At 33.0% G+C, this 26,080-nt stretch overlaps 1 protein-coding gene across 4 annotated transcripts; it reads left to right on the forward strand.

Annotated features, from left to right (window-relative positions):
- Window positions 1–5,161: 5,161 nt before the first annotated feature.
- LOC127836314 (keratin, type I cytoskeletal 9-like) lies at window positions 5,162–25,460 on the forward strand. 4 transcript variants are annotated; one of them, XM_052362839.1, is made up of 9 exons: window positions 5,163–5,260; window positions 7,650–7,904; window positions 16,059–16,210; window positions 17,446–17,558; window positions 17,968–18,072; window positions 19,705–19,818; window positions 20,355–20,468; window positions 23,631–24,411; window positions 24,652–25,460. In XM_052362839.1, exons 3-9 carry the CDS (start codon window positions 16,060–16,062, stop codon window positions 25,419–25,421), a joined length of 2,148 nt encoding a protein of 715 aa, XP_052218799.1. In that variant the 5' UTR covers window positions 5,163–5,260; window positions 7,650–7,904; window position 16,059; the 3' UTR covers window positions 25,422–25,460. The 4 variants fall into 4 exon arrangements, with proteins under 4 accessions (XP_052218796.1, XP_052218799.1, XP_052218797.1 ...); XM_052362836.1 differs by having other exon boundaries at window positions 5,162–5,260; window positions 23,631–25,460; XM_052362837.1 differs by lacking the exon at window positions 5,163–5,260 and adding an exon at window positions 5,281–6,010 and having other exon boundaries at window positions 23,631–25,460.
- Window positions 25,461–26,080: the final 620 nt, after the last annotated feature.

A 26,080-nucleotide genomic window follows, 5' to 3' on the forward strand; every position in this document is an offset into this window, starting at 1 on the left:
ACAATATCGGCTGGGTTAAGTGCTAAATCATTCTTCACGTAGGTGTCTACACATTTTGTAAATTTCAAAATGGCAGCCATTTTTGTTTTCGGTATTTTACAGTGATGAAACAAGACTTGTATTTTGAACACAACCGTCTGAGTTCTACTTGAGTGTATAACATATGGAACGCTGATTAAATATGAATCGATGCGTATAACGAAATTTTGTCTCGTTACTCTTCTTCTGCGTGGAATTCTTAAGGACTATTTCAAGTTCCGTAAACGGGTTAGATCACAATTAATATTGCTACGCAATGTTAGATTCAGTTAATTTAATGTGTTTTTGATTTTATTGTATACATTTAAGGGACTGTCAACCACGAATGACGACAAAAGAAAAGTTCTAAAATACCGTATTTTCTTAGAATTATTAGTTTATATTGATTAAAATATCACGACTGGTATATTACATTACTTGCAAAAAGTTAATATTTTCAGTATATTCGGTAATAAAATTTCGCGATGTGAAATCGAAAGTACATCGCGAAAAAGGTGTCATTACGATACACACACTATAAAAAACGCAAGTAGATTGATCATTTTTTATATAAGATATATACAATTCACTACGCATGCACAATTTGCATTCCTGGGTTTACCACGTGACGTTGCTGATCAATCTACTGGTAGACATACCCAGTAAAATTTATTACCGAATATACTGAAACTATGAAAACTTTTCAACTTTTTTTCAAGTAATATGAATACCTGTCATGATACTTTAATCAATATAAACTAATAATTGTACAAAAATACGGTATTTTACAACTTTTGTTTTCTTCGTCGTCGCGGTTGACAATCCCTTTAAAGACTAATATTTTTATTGGATCAGGAATGAATTAAATATAAAACAATATTGTAGGATAAATAAAATACTATGTTAGTGTGTTTGTTTACTTAAATATATCCCACTCGTCTCAGAAAGGCTTACAATGCTCGGCAAGCCTCGCCGTGTTAACCTTTCTTCACTCGTGGGATGAATTTAAGTACACAGTCACACTTACATAGTATTCTCTATGTATTTGCCTATGACACTTTCACAGAATGTGGAGTGGTGGTGTTCTGTCCCGCATTGCGTTCTATTCATTATTCTACCACGGCACGTTACTTGTTTGCTATATACAAAGAAGGAAAGCTACCGTGGGTTATTACCCCGATATACTAACGGAGATAGGTATGACCTCACTTTGATTGTCCGCGCACTGTTTATGAATGAAGACGACGTCATTTGATTGTCATTGTTAGGATGGCGTCACGTCTTCGCGGAAATGTTGAGTACATTCGGTTAATATAATTCTCGTTTATAACCTCTAAATCGCGGATAACTTATTAATGAAATCGTGTTAGAATCGAAATAATCGGTGTAACCGTTGGTTATTGCGGTAATAACTAACGGTATGCCGTTCCGCTGCTTGTTATCAAACAACTCGGGCTACGACCTCGTGGTTTGATTCCTACGCATCGGAACTCCATACCGTTGGTTTTTACCGCAATAACCAACGGTTACCCGTCGATTATTTCTTAAACAGACCACCTGGAGTGATAAACTGTTCGCAAATTAAATCAATTAGTCAGTTTTACCTTGTTATAAAGGCGATTACCTTTTAATCATAGGTTTAATTACCTGACATTAACTTGCCATTGTGTATTTTGCTTTAAAGTGTTAATTCAATAGTTTTATTGTACTTATGCATGTACTCTCAACAAGCAAAAGTTAAAACCGTAACGTTATTGCTATTAATGCCACATTTTCAAACAGTATGATGAAGTAAAACTACAGCTGCTGGATCAATTTTGCATTCTTAATACATACAATTGCGTGGTCCTTTAGTTAAGGCAAGTGACCAATTACCAAAACAGTAAGAAAAAGCACAATACGAAATAACATACACAAATAGAATAATAAAGCTGAGGACTACGCATTGGAACGGTCAATTCAAAACACTGGGGTTTAAACCGGTTTTAAAACCTATGTTTGAACAAACAAGTCACTTTTAAGCTTTTCATGTTTGTGTTTATTATTCCGAAAACATAGGAACAGCATATGCAGGCGATGTGTATGGACTGTTGTGTCTCCAACGTGCGCCAATGTCAAACTACGTCTCTTTTATTAATCACTTTGTCCTGCTACATGTACATAAGTCAAGAAATATATTTTCCAATATTACAAAATATGCATGGAACTAAAACATTGTTTTGTACGAACGTACAGAAATTAAAAAAAAACAAAACATAAATGCTGTAACGTTGGTGGCAAAATAGGGTCTTGTAAATATGATTTTGAATTGCTTATGTATCAAGTGTATCGAGTAATCAATTATTTTGACTTATATTTCAGAGGTTGTGAAAGAGACTTGATTGACGACTCTGTTTTGCCCAATTGTATATATCGTGTTAAAAGAGTTCGAAGGTTTTGCGTAGCGTGGGGTGGACATTTATATTAAAGCCTCTGACATACCTCTACAACATGAATCTGCTGATATAAATATCAGTCTGTATTGTTTCCGAATTCATAAAGCATTGCGTACATAAGGTCCCATCTACACAAGCTGAATATCTTACAAAGTATGACCTTAAATACACATATGCTAGCGATTATGAATGCATTGACAAGTGCTGGTCTAACTGGCAATTTTTGAATCGGTGAATCACAGATATTCGTCGGCTCAATACCTCTAAAAAGCCCGCCTAATTGATTTTGCGATGCAGTAGAATCTAGTTGTAGCCAAACACATTGCCATTTAGGCGGCATGCTATATTGTAAAGGGTAATGATGGTTCCAATTGTAACGCTCATGGCTATTAACCTTCATTAAACCATGGATATATCCTTGCTATGCTCCGATGTGTATCGTTTTGCTCCAAATTTGTCTATGTTTCTATCAATCAAAACCTTCAACATACTGAAACATGGGAACATAATGAAACATGAACTCAAAATAATAGCGCCATATCGCAACTTTGTTTGCGGGTATAATGGGCTCTCAGCTTATCGCATTGCAAATACGGTCAAGTGAAGGTCATGGAAACTAGTGGTATAACATATTAAATAATATGACACTCTATAAGCATGTATCGTTCATTTATTAAAAAGATATCAGATTGCTCGAAATATTAGTTAGTAAGTGTTGGTGTTATATATAAATAATTACACATTTGAATAGTTGTTTAGTTTAAACCTATTTATTTTAGCTCGATTGCATCAAAAGCCTAAGGCTCATTTGAAACTCTCTCGACTCCGTTTCCTCGGACTATAACCTGTATTTGGTGTGTATGTGGGAGACCTAAAGAACGCTCCCAAAGTGGGGATCGAACCCCTGACCTCCCGGTTGCTAGGCGGACAAAATGTCAACTACGCCACTACGACCTTAAGCATTGTTTAATCAATTGAATATACACGACACCGTACTGAGATGTGGTCGTCACAACGACACACATAATGATACTAACTGTTTCGAAATTGCAATTAGGTTCATGTTTTTATTCTAAGCTTACACTTGACGACAAAAACTATAATTTGACGTGTTGCGGATGTAAACTTAAATACATTCGAAAATCTGTTTAACGGCTAAAAAAACGAAACGTATCAAGTGCTTTTTCCAACATACACATGAGCATGTCTACTTATACGATATTATAACATTTAATATGAATGTCAGTATTTGATTTTCCGGAACTTATACACACTCATGAATATATACGAATACATAACTTATTTTGTACTGGTACCATAATTTGAATGATTCCTTCTGCAATGAATCAAAAGCACGACGTGTACGCCGATATCGACATACTCGTATTCATTGCAAAACACAAAAATGTAATTATGTGTGGTATTCACATAACAGATAAGTTGGGACTTTCAAAAATTGTAGAAGACGTGTTGAATGAATGAGTCTTAGAATGTACGAATGGGCATTATGTTGTAAATCTTTTTTAAGTAATTCCCCGGTACCAATTCTTCTTAAATTAATCATTTGAATCATCAAAATCGAACTGGAAAGTAGAAAAACAACTATTCAATTAGGCATTTGAGTGATTGATTGAAATACGTCTGACTAAACGAAATTCCTATATATCACTTAATGAACCAAACTGTCAGACTTTGGTCACGGATAATTCCTCATTAGATATATTGTGTCACGTTCAACAGTAATTGCTGTGTCAGAATTCGTTGAAGGACCAGTTTACCCAGCTATGGAATAATTGCTTCATTAAAGAGCTGTACAAAACCTTTTGAATAACTTTTCTTACCCGAAATGAATTATAGTGTTGATGCAATATACCAAATAAATGTACCGATGCAAAAACAAATAGATGCAGTGAATGAATACTAAACACAGTTTTAGCAGTAAGCAATGTTTATAATATGGTATTTTCCAACAAGTCGGATTCAGCCCGAATACAGTAGAGTTAGCGATTGTGTTCCGCGATTAATCGGTAAAAAATCGCTAAAAAATACGCGTTTTAAACCGATTTAAGCGCTTAATAGATTTTCAGCGGTTATTACGCGTTTTAAACGGATTTAATCGGTTTTCATCCGCTGAATTGCGCAACCACTTTTTAAGCGATTTAACGCGATTAATCGCTACGCATGCGCATTCGTCCAAACCGCTGAAAAAGCGCTGAATGGGCGGAGCCTAACACAGGTAAGTGTGTCCTAAAATATGTATTTATAGATTCTCGCTTATCTGTGTGTTATAGATATTTGGTTATCTCTGTGTTATCCATTTTACGCTATAGTCGCAACAGTGGTCTAGTGGTAGGATGCTGATCGAAAGGTCTCTGGTTCGAATCCCGCTTGGTCAATGTATTTTTTGTGATTATATGTTATTTTCAGTTTGAACATTATTATTATTTTTAACTTTTATTGTGTATCCAACTAAAATATATTTAAAAAATATCATCTCTTATTGCAAATCCTAACAAAAATACTGAAACAAACATAAAAAATATGATACTGTTTGTGGAATAAACATAATTCAATAATACATGTAGATGAGGGGATCGACGTGAGACACGCTCACAATTTTATTTTCCGACTTAATTCCCGTGTTTGTTAACGACGAAATTTTTCGTAATTAATATCGATGGAAACAGTTTTTTACAACTAAAATATTTTAAGAACACCTAAACAATTGAGGGAAAAAGAAGGAAAGTGTCGTTTTTTTTTTGTTGTTTTTTATTCAATGATAGCCGTTATGTTCGTTTATATCGTATGTAAGTACACTAAAATGACATAAGAATTCATTAAAATGTTAGTCAGTGATAATTCTAACCACACAAATATTGTTTTAAAAAGGGCAACCTATTTTCGCGAATTGTGGGACGATCGTCTTTTAATTAAAACGCGTTAGTTATAAGTGTACTGTTACTGTTTACTACTCTGTCAAGTTGAATCATTTAAAATAATTGATTATTAATTGATTGGTTGTGACGGTTTAATATGTAAGTTGAAATATTCACTTTTTAAAACTAAAAATCTTCATGACTGCATTTCTGACTCACAGGTGTTGGGCGCGTGGCCAAGTCACTTAAACACGGTATCGGGTCCGTTCGCCCTAGTTTCACATTCGCCCTGTGTCCATTCGCCCCGGGGTCGTTCCCCATATATTATCATATGCATATTGGGGTATAAACAGTTGATTGTTCACACATGTAAGCAAGTTTGTACCTTAAGTTTTCATTAATTAATAAAATAAGTGTCACAGTTTGACATTTATCAATGTGTCAGTGTTTTAGCTATATTGATTTTACATGCGCCGTTCCATAGTTAAAGTACAAGCACACGTATATTTGGCAACGGGCAGGCGCTGACTTTTCTGTTTGTTCTCATATGTCTTCCTCAATTGTTGTTTGTCCTTGTGACGCCTGGTGTTGTTGGGTTAATCTGAATACTCCGGAACTACATTGAACATTGTATATCTACGAAGACGGCCAAGGCTATCCAACTGTCGCACGTGCTTTCGTGTGAGCACTGTTTAATGTTTCCGTCCAATCGTTCTTAAATTATCCCCATGCTTTTTGAAACAAAGGTGGGGATATTTTGGTTATCTCCGCTGTCCTTCCGTATGTCCGTGCGTCCGTCCGTCCTGGCCAATATCTCCTCCTACACTAATATGATTATAGGTGCTACCTAATTTACGGGCAAAAAATAATAAGATGTCTGTTGTAGATAACATGAGTTGTACATGTCTGCAAATAATCATTATTGTGGGACAAAACCTTTACATCATTGACATAAAATATGTAACTGAACAAACCAATAAAATGTAATTTGTTTTAAGACAAATAAACAAAAAAAAACAGAGATGTGTTTGTCAGAATCACAATGCCCCCTATTGCGCCGCTTTGAAATAAAATTTCTATTTATCATCTGGCAGGTTTAGAAATTATCTCCCTTTTAAAGCTTATTACTTCCCTTGGATTGTTTTTTACCTTGAAGGATGACCTTGACCTTTCACCACTCAAAATGTGCAGCTCCATGAGATGCAAATGCATGTCCAATATCAAGATGCTGTCATCAATAATGCAAAAGTTATGACACTACTTTAACCTTTCGGTAGGCTACCGGTAGGTTGAAGTATTGTCATAACTTTTGCATTATTGACGGGTAGGTTAGAGTTTTGGGACAGACATTCAAACAGAATGACAGACAGCCAGACAGGTCAAAAACAATATACCCCGATTCTTTGAAGAAGGGGGCATACAAATAAGAGTTAGGCTTAAGATGACATATATATATATATATATATATATATATATATATATATATATATATATATATATATATATATATATATATATATATATATACAAGGTATGTATCTCTGGACACAGGAAAATCACCTACAGCAACATTTTAAAGCCATTATATACCTAAAGGGCGGTCGATTTTCGTAAACTATGTACCATTTTGTTGGTAAAGTTTGCCTCGTGACGAACAATGACACAAACGGCTATTTGCCAACATAAACTACTATAAAACACTCCTCAAACTCGAAGAAAGGCTAGGTCGGCTCTTGTCTGACCGAACGTTCAGTGCAGATTTTTACAAGAGTAAAACTATCAAAATACCCCAGCTATCGAACATAATCCACATTAGTACAATAAACAAATACGAGTTTATCAACTTAAGTTTGTATAATCCTATTATATTTTTTTCTTATTGTTTCGCACACAATTGGGCCTTAAGGCTTTTAAACACACTCCTCCAGGGTAGCAATTTAACTTATGAAATATTAGGCCATGCCAATGATCAACAAACGATAAATGTTTTTCAGAAAAATTATTTGTCTGTATATACTTGATATTTCTCAAATCCAAAGTGTTACAGCATTAATGGATGTCATATTGCCCCTGGAAAATGTTGGTCCGTGCAAGTTATTTGAAACTCTAGTTGTATGGTCTGGCAAGCACATGTAGAAAAGAACTAATCAACACTTGTAAAAAATATTTGTGAATACATTGGTTATGCACAAATTTACTTTAATAGATGGTGCTTTCAAGTGTATACCCAGCCCTGTTCATGTTTCCATGACATTAACAATGTCTAATAATTGTTCAAAAGAAAGACACGGGTATTTTAATATGAATTCTTGTGTTTCAGATTTTATAAGAGAAAAGTACGACTCAATGTGCTGCAAATTCAAAATGAAGTCTGCACACACTGTGACAGCCATGTCCGGAGACAAGCCATAGCTATACAATGCAGCAGTTTTGTTTGATGTGGTATGACAATGAAAGCAATTACTGAAATTTAGCTGTTTTATAGACAGAGATTAATTGGAGCTCATGTATAATTGCGAAAATGAAGAGAATGCCACCAACAAGGATTTACCATACACAATGAACAACAGAAATGGTAAGTTTATTAATATTCTTTAATAACCCTTGTATGATTTGCGTTTTTGATTAATTGTATTACTGTTTTTGTTTGTTTGTGCGGTGTTGTCTCAGACCACTTACCTTTAGAAATTCGGCTACACACCATATACATAACAGGTTTTTTTTGGCCCGATTTTATAGCCGAATAACGACTATGTTCCCAATGGCAAAAAGTATACTTTTTTCTCAAAATTTGGTAAAAAAAAATCCCAATTTCCAAAAAAAAAAAATTTTTCTTTTTTATTTTTTTTTTAAGTGTCTAATGATTATTTTATCTCAATTTTATTTCAATTACATCTAAAAAAAGTTTACAATAAGGATTTATTTGATTTTATTCTGTTAATCTGAATTATTATTAAAACTTATATCAAACTAGTTTTCCCCAATTCAGTAGACTTTTTGCGCGAAATTTTTTTAATCCTGAATTTATTTTCCAAATTTCTTGAAAACGCCGATAAAATTCCCAATTCCAAAGCCATGGGCTATCTTCCCAAAAAGTGGAAAAAAAACCTGCATAATATATAGTTCATTACTGTTATTCAAACTGTTCGATAACCATTGACACGTAATTCAATTTTCCTGTTTGAAGCAATAATAAACATATTGCATATTACATGCTCACATTAGTATCACTACATTATATATTCAAGCGGTGAATCTCAAACATCGTTATCAAGATAATTTACCCATTTGAAAGATAGTTGGTAGTTAGAATTAATCAAGATGGTAATAACACAAATAATTTATGATGGGAAAAAATAATTATTATTGACGGATAAAATAGACAAAGACATTTACCTGGTGGGACCTTTACCTGTTCATTATTTTTGACTCGGCGGACAAATACCCGGCCAGAAAAATTACAATGCGGACAATTACCCAAGCGTTAAAAGTTCTGTGCGGACATTTACCCAGCCCCTTATTTACTTGTAGATATCCTGTTTATTGTTTTCACTATGCTATAGACAAAAGTCGTATTCAGGCTTACTATTTAAAATAAAGATTAAATTTCTTTTCTCAACTTATTGAGCTGTAGACAGGAGTCGGATTTAAAAAGCACATGTTGAGTATTAATAAGTAGTAAGGACATTTTGGTTTTTAACATTTAAATGGATTAATTATCTGATTTGCTTTGCCTTGGCTATCCTTCAATTGTTTGTGTGATTACAAACGACATAATTAAAATTATATATAAAACAGTGCCCACAGTTTGTTAATATTCGCGATATACCATGCATGAATTAACTACAAAAATACCCGGATTTCTCTTCGTCGTTATTCACAGCAGGGTAAATGTCCGCCCTCAACTGTTAATGAACGGGTAATTTTATGCCCTGTATTTTTTCTGGCTGGTTATTTGTCCGCCTAGTGAAAAGTCATGAACAAGTTAATGTCCGTATTTCGTAAAATACACATACTTAAAATTATATGCATGTTTGTTTATATGTTATTTGCATTGATTGATCAAATCATACTTTGCATGTAACATTCCTATTTACATATAAATAATGGTTGTGTCAGCATTTAAAAGCCTATTTGAAAAACTTGATTGATTAGTGTGGCTAGCAGTAAAACATTTTTTTCAATTAATATACAAGAAGAACATTAATTACAATTTGTTTTTGTTTTTCTCCAAATTTTACATTGTTTACAGTTATGAGTCATAGTCAGAGTTTGCATTTTCTGACGCAGTATCACACTGTGTGACACTGAAAATTTATTATTGCTTGACAAACAACAATGAATTACCATTAAAAGTAAGTTCACAATCAAATTGAAATTAATTTTAAATAGGTTTGTAAACATGAGCTCTAGTTTGTTCATGGTCAATTAAAATGGTGATACAAATGCTGTCCAATACCAACAGTTTAAGACCATCTTTAGAGAGATTAAGCAGCTCATTGCTGAAGCTGAATATGCTTAGTTGTGTTGAATGCTTGGGACTGCAGACAGGGCACAGTAGGGTGCCCAATAAAACTTGTGGTCCACTAGCTTGGGGCTATCTGATAATCTTCTTGACTTCGTACTAGGAAATGTTAAAATGAAAAGGCCAGAATATTGAAGTGGCCACTTGCTGATTATTTTAATTCAACACATATTTCATTGGCATAACCCAAAGTCATTTTCAAAGTGAAACATACCATTTAAAATATTAATAACATTAAAACAAGGAAATCAATTGACTTCTTTAGGACAAATACCATTTGTACAAAAGACTCATCATCCCATCCACATGGATATTTCATAAATTAATGACTTGCACCTGTTTATCCATAGTAAAAGATGTATACCAAGTTGTTTAAAAAGTGTTATGGCTACATTTCTAATTAATATTTTATGTCACTGTTCATAATTGCATGTATGCTTTAAAATTCACATGTTGATGTGTTTTTAACAAAGTGAATTAATCTATAGTGAAACAAAGCTGCATATAATACCATATATAAGATGCATTTTTATAGATGAATTACAGTTTGAACTTTGGAATTCAATTATAATAGTGAATAGCACTGTTGAAGCTCCAGTTTCATAATACTTTATACATAGAAGAATTAAATCAGGGCTTTTTTTCCTTACTTTGTGAAGCGGCCCTGGCCCCCTCACTTTGTGAAAAAATGAGTGGCAAACTTTTTAAAATTGTGAAAAAATGAGTCGCGAACTTTTTAAAATTGTGAAAAAGTTAGTTGCGAACTTTTCAAAATTGTGAAAAATTGAGTCGTGAACTATTCAAAATTGTGAAAAATTGAGTCGCGAACTTCTTAAAATTGTGAAAAACTGAGTCGTGAAATTGTTAAAATTGTGAAAAAACGGCCAATTTTGTAAAAAAATTCACGGCCATGTTAGGTTTGTGAATTGTCCCTATCAACATTTTAAAATGTCCTTCCAGGGCCACTTGCAAAGAAGGAAAAAAAGCCCTGTAAATATTAATGTTATGTAAAATATATTTGATATTGAATAGTTTACTTATCTACTTATTTTTTAAGTTATTGCCACAAGTAATGCATAAATGGGTACCCATCAATAATTAGGCTCCAGGAAATGGTCCTAGCCAAGAGGTGTGAAAGGACCCTTCTCACTGTGGAGGGTACTGTTAGAACAACATGTCACAGTGAGAAGAGCCCCCGTTTCCTTTCTTATTGTTTTAACATCTGTTTAATACTTCACTGTGTATTTGTCAATTAAATTGCTGTCAGGTGAGACTATTTGATCCCAGTTTTAATAAATTTACTACATTGCAATTCTGCAACCAAGCGCACACACCATCAGGAGATCCATTTTAATGCATTGTTAATATACCATTCTTGTTTTGTTGTGAGATTGTGAAATTCATTTGGATAAAAGGAGTTGATTGAAGGTTAGTGTTCCTTCACAATAATGCTTAACTTAAACAAATCTTGACAATGAAAACGACAGTGTTACTTTATAGTTTCATCTTACTTTAAAGATGGATATATTGATAGAATTTGCAGTGGTAGTCGCCTAATGCTAGAATGAAATAAGTCATTATTATACAGTGATGTTTAAGGCTTATTTGGGTTTACAATTCAGCTCAATAAACCTGCTCAAAAGGTAAATATTTTTCCATATAGCTAATTCCTTTCTCAAGGTAAGCTTTATTTAAAAAAAAAAGACTAAACTTAGAAAAACTTGAATTTTTACATTCCTAGCAAATTAATTTGTATGAAAAGATCCTCCATTTGTCTTAACATTCTCCATTGTAAGGACTGTCACCTTCCCCCTAGTGGTAAAACTGTTATAAAGGTTTCAAATTTAATAAACATCTACGTAATCAGAATGCTGTAAAAGCAATGTATATCGCTGACATACAGAGCCTCGATTTTGGAATGTTACACCTTACGTACCAGTCTGTTTATGTACCGGCACTTTATGTACCACTATCTTACACTTAATGTACCATATATACAATATATAGAGATAAATAATATATGGTTTAATATTAATGTGTGTTATTAATTAAATGTATTTGTTGTGATATTATTTATGAAGTTAGGCTTCTGGAGTTTCACTTCTTTATATATTGCCATAGATTATATTTGTTTGTCAGATTGTCTAAGTGTCAGTGAGTTTCTTAGTGTATATTATTAGCCCCAGTAGTAATAAATGAGTCATTGTTCTTACCTGAAATTGAAGTAAATGATTAAAATCCATTTCATTTCTATCCCAAATTTCAATTCTGATTTCAATATTCTTTTTATCATCTACATTTATTTTAGATTCAAATTTTTGGTTCTTCACAATGGAAACAAAATTAGTTTATGACTACTTATGTGAACAAATTTTCAATTATTTCGTTTTTTTTTATTTTCAACATTTTTAGATTCAAATTTTTGGTTCTTTACAATAACAAAACAGATATAAAATATAATGCAACAATATTTAATTTAGTAAGAACTGAGATACTTAGTTACTCAGTTTTATATCTGATACATTTTTTTTTTAATATTTACGCGAACAAATTAATTTTATCAAGTTTTATTAAACTTTTTTCCAAATTACAAAAACTTTTCAGATAGAAAGAAATAATTGATTCAGTACAATGAATTGCAATGTTTTAGTGGGATCAATATTTGATTAACTCAAATTTGACTCAATCAACACTTGAACCAAATTAATCATAGTTGTTTGCACAGGTAATTATTGCCCATTCATACTGATGAATGAATGGACAATAACACCTACTGGTATATAATATATAAACACAGTATTATGTGAACTTGGAATAAGACATCAATTTGGGAATAAACAGTGCATAATATGCAGTTTTACATGTTCTATTTATTTAGTTTGACAAACTATAATTAAAATAGATACTTGCATATATAATATCATTTAAACTGACTTTACTATAACACAAAGTGGATATTTTATTGTTTTTTTTTATATGTTAAATCCTCATAACATAAAAATACAGTAAAAATGATAAAAAATACAATCACTGCTAATGAAAAAGCAGGGATGTATATTAGATTTATTCTAATATACATCCCTGGAAAAAGGCAGAAAATTGCTTATTAAGCTTATAGATAAAATATTACAAAAATAAATTCAGATCATGAAATGAACAGTTTTGATTGTGAAAATCACCAAAATGATGTCCATTCCCAGTTTGATGTCTAAATCCAAATTCACATAATACAGCGTTTATAGGTAGTTCGTAAAGTTTCAAAGTGGTACATAAAAGGCCTGGTTCATAAATGGACTGGTACATAAGGTGTCACATTGTTTTTTTTTAAATGGATAAATTATTGAGTCATTTAACTCGCTTAATATAGGAATGTGAAACTCTTCTATTCTATGAACGGAGTAATGCATTACATGTGTGTTTTCATGATTTTTGCGGTATTGTTAATTCTCAGAATATTCTATTTTACATGAATCAATACTTTAGCAATGACTTTTACGCTGTATTATAATAGATAAACATGTATTAATAAAATAACTAAACAACTTATATAGGTTGGGATATTATCAAAGTTATTGAAATTGCTTCAGGATTTTTAGGTGTTTAGGATCAATATTATATAAATTATGAGACAAGTAAATATTACTTCATAGGGTTATAAGTCCATTTTTGCATGAATAAAATGATCAGAAACATAACTTATTTTAGTATATTATAAGGTTGTGGGCACTACAAAAATACTTATTTAATGGATGAAATGTATATAAAGTTCTGCTTGCACACGTCTGATCATGGTTGTGTCATGGCAGGAACAGCTTTCAAGTGAGTGGGGTCTGAAGGAATGGATTCGCATCCAAATAGGACACAGTGTTAAGATTTTGACTTCAATTTGTATATTTTTGTCAGTAATTTCATCCATATGCAGTTGTTCATTTATTAAATTAGCTAACAAAGCACATTGTGTTAAAAAATTGTTATATTAAGAAAAATAATTCAATTCACCCAAAATTGAGAAAATATCTGATATTTGAAAACCAAATTATCAATTGTGAAAATTAGGTATTTTTTGGGTTAATTGTTGTAAAATTAATGAGATCATTGTAAACCAATCTGTTAAATGGTTATTGTCCCCTACCGGTTTCAACGGAGGGGACTTCTGGTTTGCGCTCTGTCCGTCCGTCGGTCTGTCTGTCACACTTTTCTGGATCCTGCGATAACATTAAAAGTTCTTCATAGTTTTTCATGAAACTTGAAACATGGACAGATGCCAATATGGAGATCATGCATGTCATTTAATTTTGTTTCTCAGCAAAAATTCTGGTTGCTACGTCAACAAATACAAAAAATAATAATCTTACAATGGTGGAGCCGGTAGGGGACCTCATTGCTTGGAAATCGTCTTGTTTCAACTTAGCAGTCTTTTTTTTCTACACAGAAAAAATATTCTTCTAAACTTCTAAAAATAAAACTATTAAATTTTTACTGATGTAAGGAAAAAAGATGTCTTTTACCATTAAGAACATGACTGAATAATGGCTATAAAATCAGCTGACAAAAAGCGCTGAATGTTATTAACATGTTTTTAATACTATATGCTTTACACATGAGTTCATGGATAATGATCTCAGTACTGTATGTTTTATTTAGCTTTACAATATTAAGAAGCTCATATAGCTTGCATTTACAACTGTTTTTTTCTCTGGGGTTATTGCCATCTTTTATAATTGAGAACAGATGCCCAGAGGCTAAACATGCCCAGCTGTAAACACAGTGGGGTGGTCCCAGTGCAGCAGATTGGAATGAGACTGGCATGCACAGTGGTCATCAGTGATATCTATTTAGCAAAAGTAATTCTAGTATGAAATAAAACAGGAAGCATAATTTAATTAAGGGAAGACTAATAAAGGATAGTTGTTTTCACATAATATTTACCATTTTGTTTATTAAGTACATGCTGGTTTTAAACTGGCTATATTGTATAAGTAAACATTGGAATATGCCTTATTCAAGTGGATGAATACCACATTGCGGATTCCCAGTTTGCTTAGTCAAAGAATAAAAAACTAATACTGTAGAAAGGGAGTCATTTGATAGTATTTGCACAGTGGATAGAAGTGTTAGGGCGTTGTACTTTTTTCAAACTTTATTAAACATATCATATTATTTTCACATTAATAGTCAATAGTCTGTTCTCTAATGAATCTCAGGTGTTATTTACTACAATCATTTTGTTTTACTTTTTATTTACTCTTTGAAAGGTAATGATACTTAGAATGTCTGGTTTGTGCAATGTACTGTCACATTGTGGTTATTAGCTCACCTGAGCCCATAGTGCTCATAGGGAGCTTTTAGGATACCATGTTGTCCGTCATCCATGCATGCTTTAAACGTTTTACTTCAAATAACTTTTCATTCTGAACCGCTGGGCATAATTTAATGAAACTTCGCAAGAACGTTCCTAGGGTGACCCTTTTTCAAAGTTGTTCAAATTGTTTTTGTCTGTTGCATACGTAGTTCACCAGAGCTTAAAAAAGATTTTAAAAATGAAAACTTAAAACATCTTCTCTGAAACCACAAGGTCTAGAACTAGCAATTAGGGACCTGGGACCAAAATTAGCCCTGCCCTGCGGACAAATGTATTTTTCCTATATGCATATAGTAAAAACTTCAAAAAATCTGTTTCTCTTAAATCATAAGACGCAGAGCATAGATATTTGGCATGAAACATTGTCAAGTGGGGCTCTACAAAGGTTTTTTTCAAATTACGGACCTGCGGCCAAAATTAGCCCCGTCCTTGGGCCGAATGTGTTTTCCCTATATGCAAATAGTAAAAACTTCAAAAATATTCTTCCCTTAAACTACAGGGTATAGAGCTTAGATATTTGGCATAAAACATCGTCAAGTGTGCCTCTACAAAGATTTACTTATTTATGGTCAAAATTAGATCGCCCTGGAGCGGAATGTGTTCTCCCTCTATGTATAAAGTAAACACAGAGCAATAATATTTTGCATACAACATCGTCAAGTGGACTTATGCATAGATTCTGCCAATGTGTTTATACAAAAATGTATGACATAATGTATATAGTAAAAACTTCAAAAACATTCTTCTCCGAAACCACAAGGCAAAGATAATTCATTTAATGATCCTGACTAGAAATGAGTCTCAACTGTAGGCATTTAAATATTGTGGCATCTTCATTTCAGGATGTCATACAAGTATGCGTTGCTTTTGTTTGACTGTGATGGTACTACGGCTGTTGTCCATAGACGTCAACTGCCAGAGAATGCAGCCATTGGCCAACAGTTTGAGCTGAAAGAAAGTGGGAATCACCTATGTGAAATCGTAAATCTGGCCGGTATGTACGAACAATAATTTGGCATCAACACGTTTTATGAAGGCAATATTGATATAATGTTTTCCTAGTGATGCACAGATTAGACCCAGGTCATTATTTCAAAGGTCAAGGTTACACTTAGCTTATTAAGATCATAGTTTAAAGGGACTGTGAATGACTAAAAAAGAAAAGTTCTAAAATTATATTATTAATACCGTATTTGTTTACAATTATTAGTTTATATTGATTAAAATATCACAACTAGTATGTTACATTACCAAGTTGTTTTTTTATTTTTTATTTATTTTTGTATTTATTTATTTTTAGTGGGTATGCATACCCAGGTCAAATAAATAAATACAAAAATAAATGATTCATCGTCACGTGGTAATCCCAGGAATGCAAATTGCGCATGCATATTGAATTGTATATATTTTATATATAAAATGATCAATGTACTTGAGTTATTTATAGTGTGTATATCGTTATGTCACCTATTTTCGCGACTTATATTACCGAATATACTGAAAATATGAACTTTTTTCCAAGAAATGTAATATACCAGTCGTGATATTTTAATCAATATAAACTTATAATTGTAAAAAATACTTTTAGAACTTTTCTTTCTTCAACATAAGTGGTTTACAGTTCCTTTAAGGTCAGAATAAAATGATGATGTTATTATGTATAACCATTAAATAATGCATGCATTGGTAATATATTAATTTTTAAACCCAAAAGAAACATGGATACATATGTTCAACAGGATAACTGAATTACTATTATCAGCTGATACTTTTTTTATACACATTCTTTTCAAGTTTATGAAGCAGGATGATTATGTGAGTGTTTACATTAGGTGAATGATGGCAGATCATAAATGTTTGTCTGTCTGTCTGTCTGTCTGTCTGTCTGTCTGTCTGTCTGTCTGTCTGTCTGTCTGTCTGTCTGTCTGTCTGTCTGTCTGTCTGTCTGTCTGTCTGTCTGTCTGTCTGTCTGTCTGTCTGTCTGTCTGTCTGTCTGTCCAAAACTTTAACCTAAAAATCTTAAAGTTTGGTCATAAATTTTGCAATATTGATCATAGCAACTTGATATTTGGCATGCATGTGTATCTCATGGAGCTTCACATTTTGAATGGTGAAAGGTTAAGGTCATCCTTCAAGGTAAAAATAAAATAAATAAAAGCGGCGCAGTTAGGGGCAGTTAGGGGCATTGTGTTTCTGACAAACACATCTCTTGTTTTATTTTGTTATTAGAGACAAAAGATGCCCTGAATGCTTGGGAGCGTACTTGGTCTTCATCAGCGAGGAGCCAGCTCATTGATCGAAAGCGAGAAAAAGGTGCATCAAATGGATATCTTGAACAGCAGGTAACCTTATCAATTATGTGTCGAGTTAGTAGTATATGTAAGGCCCACACTCACAGATGATAGGCAGTAAACAAAGTAGTTACCTTAAGGATAATTGTGATTTCTCATCAATTTAAGTTGTTGATTTGATCACCTTGTTTCAATGTGGTCTGAGTGAGCTGTTATGACTAGTATACTATATATCATCATCTTATGTCTTAGGCTGTGTCCCTTATTGCTGGCAATTTAGTTCCTCTGACACCTAAAGCAGTTTCAAATGAGTTCAAAGATCTGGATAATAAGTATCCTATTTGGAAACAAATTAAACGACACCCTTTGAATCAATGTGTTGTATAGTGAACTTCTCCTCCAATACTGCAAGGCATACGACATAAAAAGCTGAGAAAATGTTTTTTCTTCATTTTTTTAGAACCTACAACCAATTGTTTTGGTCGATCATATCGCTGGTGAAGTTGAACAGTCTGTAAAACGGAAAAGAACCTCTTCTGTAAATCAGCATGTCAAGAAAAGAAATGTAAGTACCTGTTTTGAATCACTTTGTGACTGTTTTTAGCTCGACTATTATATGAAATATATATAGTGGAGCTATCCTACTCACCCCAGCGTCGGCGTGAGCGTGAAAGTTAGAATATTTAAGTTTGCGTTCCACCTCAAATATTTTCTATGTCCCTTGACATATTGCTTTTATATTTTGCATACTTCTTTACCAACAATGAACATGACCCCAATCTATAAACAAGAGCATACAACCGTATCAAGCATTTTTTAAGAATTATGGCCCTTTTTCCACTTATAATATGCATATTATTGATAAATCTTTGTTAAAGTTTGCGTACCACCTCAAATATTTTCTATGTCCCTTGACATATTGCTTCTATATTTTGCATACTTCTTTACCAACATGACCCCAATCTATAAACAAGAGCAGACAACTGCAAGAATTATGGCCTTTTTTCCACTAAGAATATGCATATTATTGATGAATCCCCCAACCCATTTTTTTTTGAAACATGGTAAAAAAAACTAATTCTTATTTTTATTATTTTTGAAAGACTGTCCACTCAAGTTATTTCTATCAAACTTGAAATAAAATCTTATTAGTTTGTTTTATGTCTTTACAAATGTTCAATAGAAATGAATGTTGAAAATATACCTGAACTCAGAATTGTCTATAATGTACCACTTCTTTATAATAAAAGCGATCAATATGTTTCAATTATGGTCCTCTTCCATTTAAAATATGACTTATTACCTGGACCTTATTGAATATGAACAATTTCCCCATGATGGCTAACGTTATTCTGTCAAGCACTAAAATAGTCGAGCGCGCTGTCTTCTTACAGTTTTGTTTTATGCCCTGTCAATAGAAGAATGGAATAAGGCACTAAGATTCATCCCTGTCCGCCTGTCTTTGGTGATTAGTGATATGAAATAGGTTGAAAGATATCACGGAGGAGAAGTGCAGTGCAAAAGAATCTTTTCCTTTACATATTTTTAGTTTTTGCCCTTAGTTATTTTTATACTTGGTTTTTTATGAGCATAACTTGAAATATTTAAGTGATACAGAATTGAAACTGGATTAATGATTAAGATTCACCCGTGGCATTGTCTATCCGTCGTTATGTCATTTTGTCCATCCATACACCAGTTACACATTGAATTCTGTAATGCCCTTTTAGTTGATTGAAATTGAGAATTTTTTTTTGTCCGGAGCTGTTTCTCAGTTACTTTCACATGCAAGTTCATGGAACATTAAAAATAATTTTTGAAATTCATTTTGTGGTGGTACAAAGTTTTGTTGGGTTCAGGTCTAGAATCATGTCCCCTTAATTGATTGAAATTGAGTTATTGCGGTAATAACCAACGGTTTGGAGTTTCGATGCATAGTAATTAAACCACGAGGGCGTAGCCCTAGTAGTTTGATAACAAGCATCAGAACTTAAGGTTTAAATTTAAAATTTATTTTAAGATTTAATAGACTAGATATAATTATACTTGGATGTGAGCCACTTATTCTTAACTTAATTATCCCTCTAAAAAGGCATATGTACAAGTTGTACAATTCAAAGGGTACATAATTTGTGTTAAAAAGAAGACACCAATATAAAATATGGACTGAAATTGATTATTTGTCATGTTTTAATAGACTGCAGAAAAGGGACAAACGAAAAAAGGGACGTCGGCTTCAAAGGCAGCTTCTACACCTAAAACTAAAGCAACAAAAGCAGCATCCACACCAAAAGCAACATCAACAATAGTGGTAAGTTAAGGAAGTTTCAGTTCAGATGATTCAATTGCAGTCATTATAACCCTTGTTTATATCTGAGTTTTTATATCACCATGTCCATTCTCTGTCTTCAAATAATAGTGTGTGTTAACACAAGTCACATGTCGTGGTAGAATTGTGTTTTAGCACTCTTTGGTGGTTGTTGCATAATATCAGTCAGAATAATTTGTTTAGTTTAGAGTTGTGTCCTTTAATTGATTGAAACTAAAGTGTTTAAATTTAAATTTATTCAGGAAAATTTAATAGACTAGATATAATTATAATATACTTGGATGTGAGCCACCTATTCTTAACTTAATTAATTATTATCCATCTAAAAATACATATGTACAAGTTGGTTTCCACATTTATTGTCATAGACCTTAAAAAGAAATATAATTAACATGCTTTTACTAGTATAAGGATTCTTATGCATAATTTAAAAAGTACAGGATTTGTGTTAAAAAGCATACACCAATATAAAATATGGACTGAAATTGATCATTTGTCATGTGTTTTACTTTTAACAGACTGCACAAAAGGGACAAACGAAACAAGGGACGTCAGCCCCAAAGGCAGCTTCTACACCTAAAACTAGAGAACCGAAAGCAGCGTCCACACCAAAAGCAACATCAACAATAGAGGTAAGTAAAAGAAGTTATTTAGATGATTCAATAGACAATCCCAGAAAAAAATAACTGCAGGATTACCGCCCATGAATACTCGTGCACGCCTCAAACGATACTGAAGAACAAAACAAGGACCTATATTGTGTATAGGTCTCTAAGCAAAATAAGGAAGCGAAACAATTTTATTGAATAGATTTGAAGATTTAAAAAGTTTCTGTTATCGATCTGATAATCACATAATAGTTCGTTTTTTTATATAAATATAAGTTTTAATATTACGTTATTAGTAGAAATACGGTGTATCTGCATTCTTTTAAGAGTAAAAAAAACATAAACAGGGACCTATGTGTATAGGTCCCTGGCACAAGTAAGGTCTTGATTGTCATTTAATATGTTATTTAAAGGTGACACCTGATATCTTATCTTAATTATGGCATCTACACACGTGCAGATATGTGATGTCACGGGCATACCCATAAATGCTTTTAATACACACTTGGAACATCGTCTCACATTAAGCGATTCGTTTGCGCCTTTATTGCTGATGTTTTTTTTTAAGACCTTTATGTTGCTGAAATTAATAATCTGTAATTAACGAAGAAACAAATCACTTATTTTTTTATTTTATTTTGTAATCGTAAATTTCGACTTTATAACCAAAATTTAATAAGAAATAATTTAAGTTTAGGAAATCTAGAGAACCCAATTGGAACCATTTAAGTTTATTTAAGGCTCCATCTTGTTCATGTTGAACATTTCAATAGTGAATTTAGCTGTTATTAAGAAAATTTTATAAATAATGAAATAAGTTAAGTAAATATTGAGAACAGCCCAAACAAATTTATTTCAGGCAATAAACTTTAATATTACATGTGAACCTTATTAATTAAATAATATAAGAAAGTTAAAGGCAAAAGCTGATATGTCGACCTTTTCAATAAAAAAGTATGACATGTCCTGACATATTGCACAGTTTACTGTTTTTTTTTGCAAATGAATAGCTCTGGTACTTGTTCACTTAAAATCATTTCCGGCTAGATATTTTTGCATGAGCTTAAGAGAGTTTTAAAAAAAGATATGGCTAAAACCACTTTTTCACTTCATATTTGATATATAACCTTTAAAATGAAACTTCCAAAGGAAATATTAATAACGAAATTGTAACTGACAAACAAACATATGTACTATTCAATAAAAAAAGTCTGCTTCGGTCTTTCATCTTACAAAGTTTCTTAATGAGTAACTCTGGAACTATAAAAGTACGGCATTTAAGAAGAAATAATACAGGCTTTACTAAGGCAGATATATAATTTTCAATATAATTGTCTACCTCAACCTTAAATCTATTTAATTAATATCAAAGATCTATCAAAATGTTTCCAATCTTTGTATGTTGATATATCTTCGTTAATAACAATGTTTTTTTCAAACTTTAAATATTTATATAACCTTTATAATTATTCTTGAATTATTTTATTCCATAAAGAAATACTTAAATTTATACAAAGGCATTACTGAAAGGTATGCTTAAATGCCAACTCGACATTATGTGTTGTCACTGAATATTGTTGCAGAGGCATATATTTAATGAATCTATCGTGTATATTTCTTATTTAACTTATATTGATTAACGATGTGATACATATTGGCACTTGCTATCATGTTTCACTCATTTTCAATTCCACTGTGCGAGGTCATACAGTACTGTTTATTGTAATAAAGCGGGTGTACGCTATGATAACGCTGTAATCTGCCTAATTCTTTGGTACCGTCTTGAGTAGCGGGTCACGTTATAGCCAATATTGCGGCGGACAATTTATTGATTCTGGGATTGTCTATTGCAGTCATTATAACCCTTGTTTATATCTGAGTTTTTATATCACTATGTCCATTCTCTTTCTTCAAATAATAGTGTGTGTTAACACTTGTGAAAGCAGAATTCTTGCTCAGTCTTCATGAAATTCGTCAGAACATTGGGTCATATTTGCTTGTTCATCTGTCTGTCCATCACACGTTTGTTTCCGGAGCTGTTTTTCAGTAACTATTTCATGGAATTTCATGAAACAATAAAATAAATGTCATCATGGCGATTCACAAATTGACCTGATAACTACAGAGTTAATTGATACAAAAATAATGAATGTCCAATTTTTGTTTCCTCTTCAGAGATGATTCTCTGTTACATTTGCATGGTAATATATTGAACCTTAAAACAGATAGGTTATGACACGCTTTGGTGGTGCACACATAACTATTGTTGGATAGCCTTGGTTTCTCGAGAGATATGCCCCCTTAATTGATATTATTTTTTTGTCCGGAGCTGTTTCTCAATAAATATTGCATGGTTCTTCTGTAACTAGTGCATCGAAGTTAATATTAATATGTATCATAATACTGCTGCTGTACACCACCAAATATTTAGACAGCCTTAGTATCTCGAGAGTTATGTTCCTTTAATTAATCAAGAATATATTTTCTCAATAGGTATTGCGTGGCAGCTTAGATAACATGTAATATTATTCTGTAGTGGACTAGTGTTGCACAAACATCTTGGTAAATCAAGTTATGCCCCTTAGTTGAATGCAATCTTATGGAATTTTGTATGTCCAGAGCTGTTTCTCACTATTGAAAGGCATAAGGGAAATTAGATAGAAAACTAATTACAACAATGTTTAAAAAAAAAGAAAAAAGTAGGGATTGAACTCCTCACTGAGGGGTGATAAGAGGAAATAACGTGAGACGCGCTGTCTGAGTTATTTTGCTTGTTACGGATAAGTTGACTTTATTACAGAGACATTGATCATTCAATAATAATGTCGTCAAAATAAAAGGGCCAAACAAACAAAAATAAATTTATATAATGAATCTTATTTCAAAACCCATAAATAAATATCCCGTAAAATATGCTCAGTATAAACCGTTATTATATGTTCATATTATATTCTTTATTTCAGACTTTACCCCATTGGGCCCTTCAACGTGACCTTTTTTCTTTAAATGTTAAAATCAAATTTTGGTTGTTCTTACATTGATTTTGTAAGAATCACTTAATCAGTTCAGAGTTATATTGAAACTCAACGATTTATTTATTCTGTGGGAGAAACCAATTCAGTTGCTTGTTCAATGTGTCTTAACCCAAATATAACAATGCATAACTCATTTTGTTTTTTGTTCCAGGGATCCAATGGGAGACAAATAAATGTTTTGCTCCAGTCAAGCCTGCACAATGGCCCTGGAGCAGTGCCAATGAGAATTCCTAACTATGTTGAACACCTCAACAGTGACCAGCGGGATGTGCTCCAGGACATTCTCCAAAACGACAAAGAGCACAAAAGCACCATGACGGAGCCAGCAATGACATTTGTGACATGTGAACAAATAGCAAACTTTGTTTGTGTAAATACAGTCAACAAGAAACTGGATGTCTTTACACAGAAGATTGACAAGCTAGAACAATTGATTTTAAGTTTAAGTAAATCTGTCAGTAAAGTTGTAAACCAAAATGAGTTGATCGGTAAAGGGGAATCTGACATCTGTGTTAATGTATACGACAGTCAGGGTACGGACGATGTTCAAGCATCAGATGATACGTTTGAATTAGATTGTAGTAGTTTGGATGTTGGTTTTGTTGGTGCGGATAGCTATTCAAGTGTTTCAGCGGAAGGTAGTTTCGATGTTGGTTTTGTTGGTGCAGATAGTTTTTCAAGTGTTTCAGTGGACGGTCAGGGTTCTCGTGATCTGAATGTAGGATTAGTTGGTGGTGATCAGTCTGATGTTCACAACAGTGAGCAGGATGGAGAAATGGTTTGTATAGGTCGGTCACGTGTCATTCATAGTGGGAGGGCTGCAGGAATAGTTGGTGGTAGTCAATCTGGTGTTGTTGATAGTGGTAGGGCAGCAGGAATAGTTAGTGGTGGTCAGTCTGGTGTTGATAGTGGTAGGGCAGCAGGAATAGTTGGTCGTAGTCAGTCTGGTGTTGATTGTGGTAGGGCAGCAGGAATAGTTGGTGGTAGTCAGTATGGTGTTGATAGTGGTAGATCAGCAGGAATAGTTGGTGCTAGTCAGTCTGGTATTGATAGTGGTAGGGCAGCAGGAATAGTTGGTTGTAGTCAGTCTGGTGTTGTTGATAGTGGTAGGGCAGCAGAAGTAGTTGGTGGTAGTCAGTATGGTGTTGATAGTTGTAGGGCAGCAGGAATAGTTGGTGGTAGTCAGTATGGTGTTGATAGTGGTAGGGCAGCAGGAATAGTTGGTGGTAGTCATTATGGTGTTGATAGTGTTAGGGCAGCAGGAATAGTTGGTGGTGGTCAGTATGGTGTTGATAGCGGTAGGGCAGCAGGAATAGTTGGTGGTGGTAGGTCTGTCATTGTTGATGATGGTAGGGCTGTAGGAATGGTCGGTGGTGGTCAATTTGGTGTTGTTGATAGTGCTAGGGCAGCAGAAATAGTTGGTAGATCTGGCTTTGTTGATGGTAGGGGAGACATGGAAATTGTTGGTGGTGTTAGGTTTACTTCTGGTGGCAGTCAGGGTTCTTGTGTCAGTGGAGGTATTGGTGTTCCTAATTACAGTAGCAGTAACTTTGATAGGACACCTCTTAGCGTTAATAGATCATTCGGCAATCGGCCTTTGATGATAATCCGTTGCGCTGATGATATGGGTGCAGTTCCTCCTCACGCAGAAATTGTTCTACATAAAGATGTTGTTGATGAGTTGCTCTTGGAGCATAAAGGTAGTATTTCTAAATTGTCTTGGAGCTTGGCCAAGCAAATGTTTTCTGAAGAAGACCTGTATTCAGGAACATTCAATGGGAAAGGTGGTCGAAAAGTGCTGTCGCCAAGAAGGAAGCAATTAATTCTCAAGGTTGTTGGCTATGCTTTTCCAGGTATCACAGGCATTTCTGGTTATGTTGCGGCCGCAATTAATAATGGAATTAGAAACAGAAGGAATTACAAAAAGAAATTACCATATTAACTCAAAGAATTGCCCACAAGTTTGATACTGGAACATTTATGCGTTTTGATGTTTGGATCAAGACGGATTTAAGTAAATATACAAAAATACTTTGTACAAAGTTTCAACTGAACTTCAACATAAACAAATGTAAAAATAATAGTACTTTATGCAATTTATCTTATCAATAATGTGTATATGATATATAGAATAGCAAGTATATATGATTATTTAAACAAATATCATTATAATATTTTACAAAGATATGGATTGAAATAATTAAAGTCAATATTAAATAAGTTTACCCTATTTAATTTATGATAATACGTTTAGGTAGATTATAATTACATATGATGATGATTGTTTTATTGTAAAATATCAAATTATTAAATATATAACGCACACATTTAACATGAGATTAAGACAAAATATGTAAGTGTTTAACGTCATTTCATTTTTGGCGATTTTTCACATTTTTGGCGCCATTTTATATAACGCCATTTATGACGTCATCATGTACAACGTCATTTCACGTTTAAAAACATTTTTCTTTGTTATTTTAATTGTGCAGTCAAAAGACGTAAAAATGTAGTTAACATATAATATCCTATGTTTTGATAAAGGCAATATGCCGAAACGTCAATTAAAGGAGTATCATCAGAGAGTTATTTTTTTAACAG

This window comes from Dreissena polymorpha, chromosome 6 (assembly GCF_020536995.1).
Source record: "Dreissena polymorpha isolate Duluth1 chromosome 6, UMN_Dpol_1.0, whole genome shotgun sequence".
NCBI classification, from domain to species: domain Eukaryota; kingdom Metazoa; phylum Mollusca; class Bivalvia; order Myida; family Dreissenidae; genus Dreissena; species Dreissena polymorpha.

Excerpts from the sequence above, each read along its gene's own strand:
- LOC127836314 (XM_052362836.1), top strand. The coding sequence starts at position 16,060 with ATGTCATACAAGTATGCGTTGCTTTTGTTTGACTGTGATGGTACTACG. Across the intron at positions 16,211-17,445 it reads TGAAATCGTAAATCTGGCCG|AGACAAAAGATGCCCTGAAT; the intron begins GTATGTACGAAC and ends TTTTGTTATTAG. Across the intron at positions 18,073-19,704 it reads AGCATGTCAAGAAAAGAAAT|ACTGCAGAAAAGGGACAAAC; the intron begins GTAAGTACCTGT and ends ATGTTTTAATAG.